The 819-nt window shown below is 36.1% G+C and overlaps 1 protein-coding gene across 1 annotated transcript in view; it reads right to left on the bottom strand.

Annotated features, from left to right (window-relative positions):
• The window catches only part of LOC119594539, a 24704-nt gene that overhangs the window by 15136 nt on the left and 8749 nt on the right, over positions 1 to 819 (bottom strand). The window contains exon 2 of the mRNA XM_037943571.1: positions 666 to 782. Within this exon, the coding sequence (XP_037799499.1) occupies positions 666 to 782 (117 nt within the window). The remainder of the gene's footprint in view (positions 1 to 665; positions 783 to 819) is intronic.

Here is an 819-nt window from a genome sequence, read left to right as displayed (position 1 = left end):
TTATAAACCTGGCCATGATAGTTCATGAATTATCCCTGGCAAACATTACGGACATGCAATATAATATAATAGCATATATTTTTTTAGCATTTACTTATCTAGAAACTGAGTATCGGAATAGTCACGTGCAAACTGGGTATCAAAGTAATCTTTTAGTGATAGACACTAGTCCATTAGTTCGTAAATGAAATAATTATAAATAAACTTTATATCTATTGACCACAGTATCGCTCACGTAAATTTAATTTATTTAAACATATCTAAAGCTTCTATCATTCTTCCGAAAGATTTAGATTCAGGGTCCCTGTTTCTAAGGACCGTCCATAATTATAAAATCTTCAGTTAATTATCAGTTAACACTGATTTGATTTAAAGTAATAAATCCAATATATTTTGGTATCCGACCCTGAAATAATAGATTATCAAACCACAATCTAAGAAAACATCAGGTAGATGTTTACGTGTAATTTTAAATTCTCCCTAACTAATGTTTTCCTTTTTTCTTCTCTTTTTAAATTTCATTTCATGCACTGTATACTTAAACTGTGTCACAGTACTCAAAATAAGAAATTTTCGAATCTGAACGTCAACTGACTTCTCTTTCAGTATCAACTTTCAATTTGTACCCATTTTTTCCCCCGATGTTCCTCCTCTTCGTGACTTACCTCCCGTGAACAGGAAGATAATGCACTTGATGGGGATGAACCTCTTGTCGATAGTGAACTCCTGCTTGAGCCAGTGCCCCCAGCCGCGCCACTCCCGGGGCACCTCGCTGCTGTTCTCTGCAAAGGAAGGGGCGCCGGAGATGTTCAGGTCGCT

This window comes from Penaeus monodon, chromosome 34 (genome assembly GCF_015228065.2).
Source record: "Penaeus monodon isolate SGIC_2016 chromosome 34, NSTDA_Pmon_1, whole genome shotgun sequence".
In the NCBI taxonomy this organism is placed as follows: domain Eukaryota; kingdom Metazoa; phylum Arthropoda; class Malacostraca; order Decapoda; family Penaeidae; genus Penaeus; species Penaeus monodon.
This window is presented reverse-complemented; position numbering and strand designations above follow the sequence as displayed.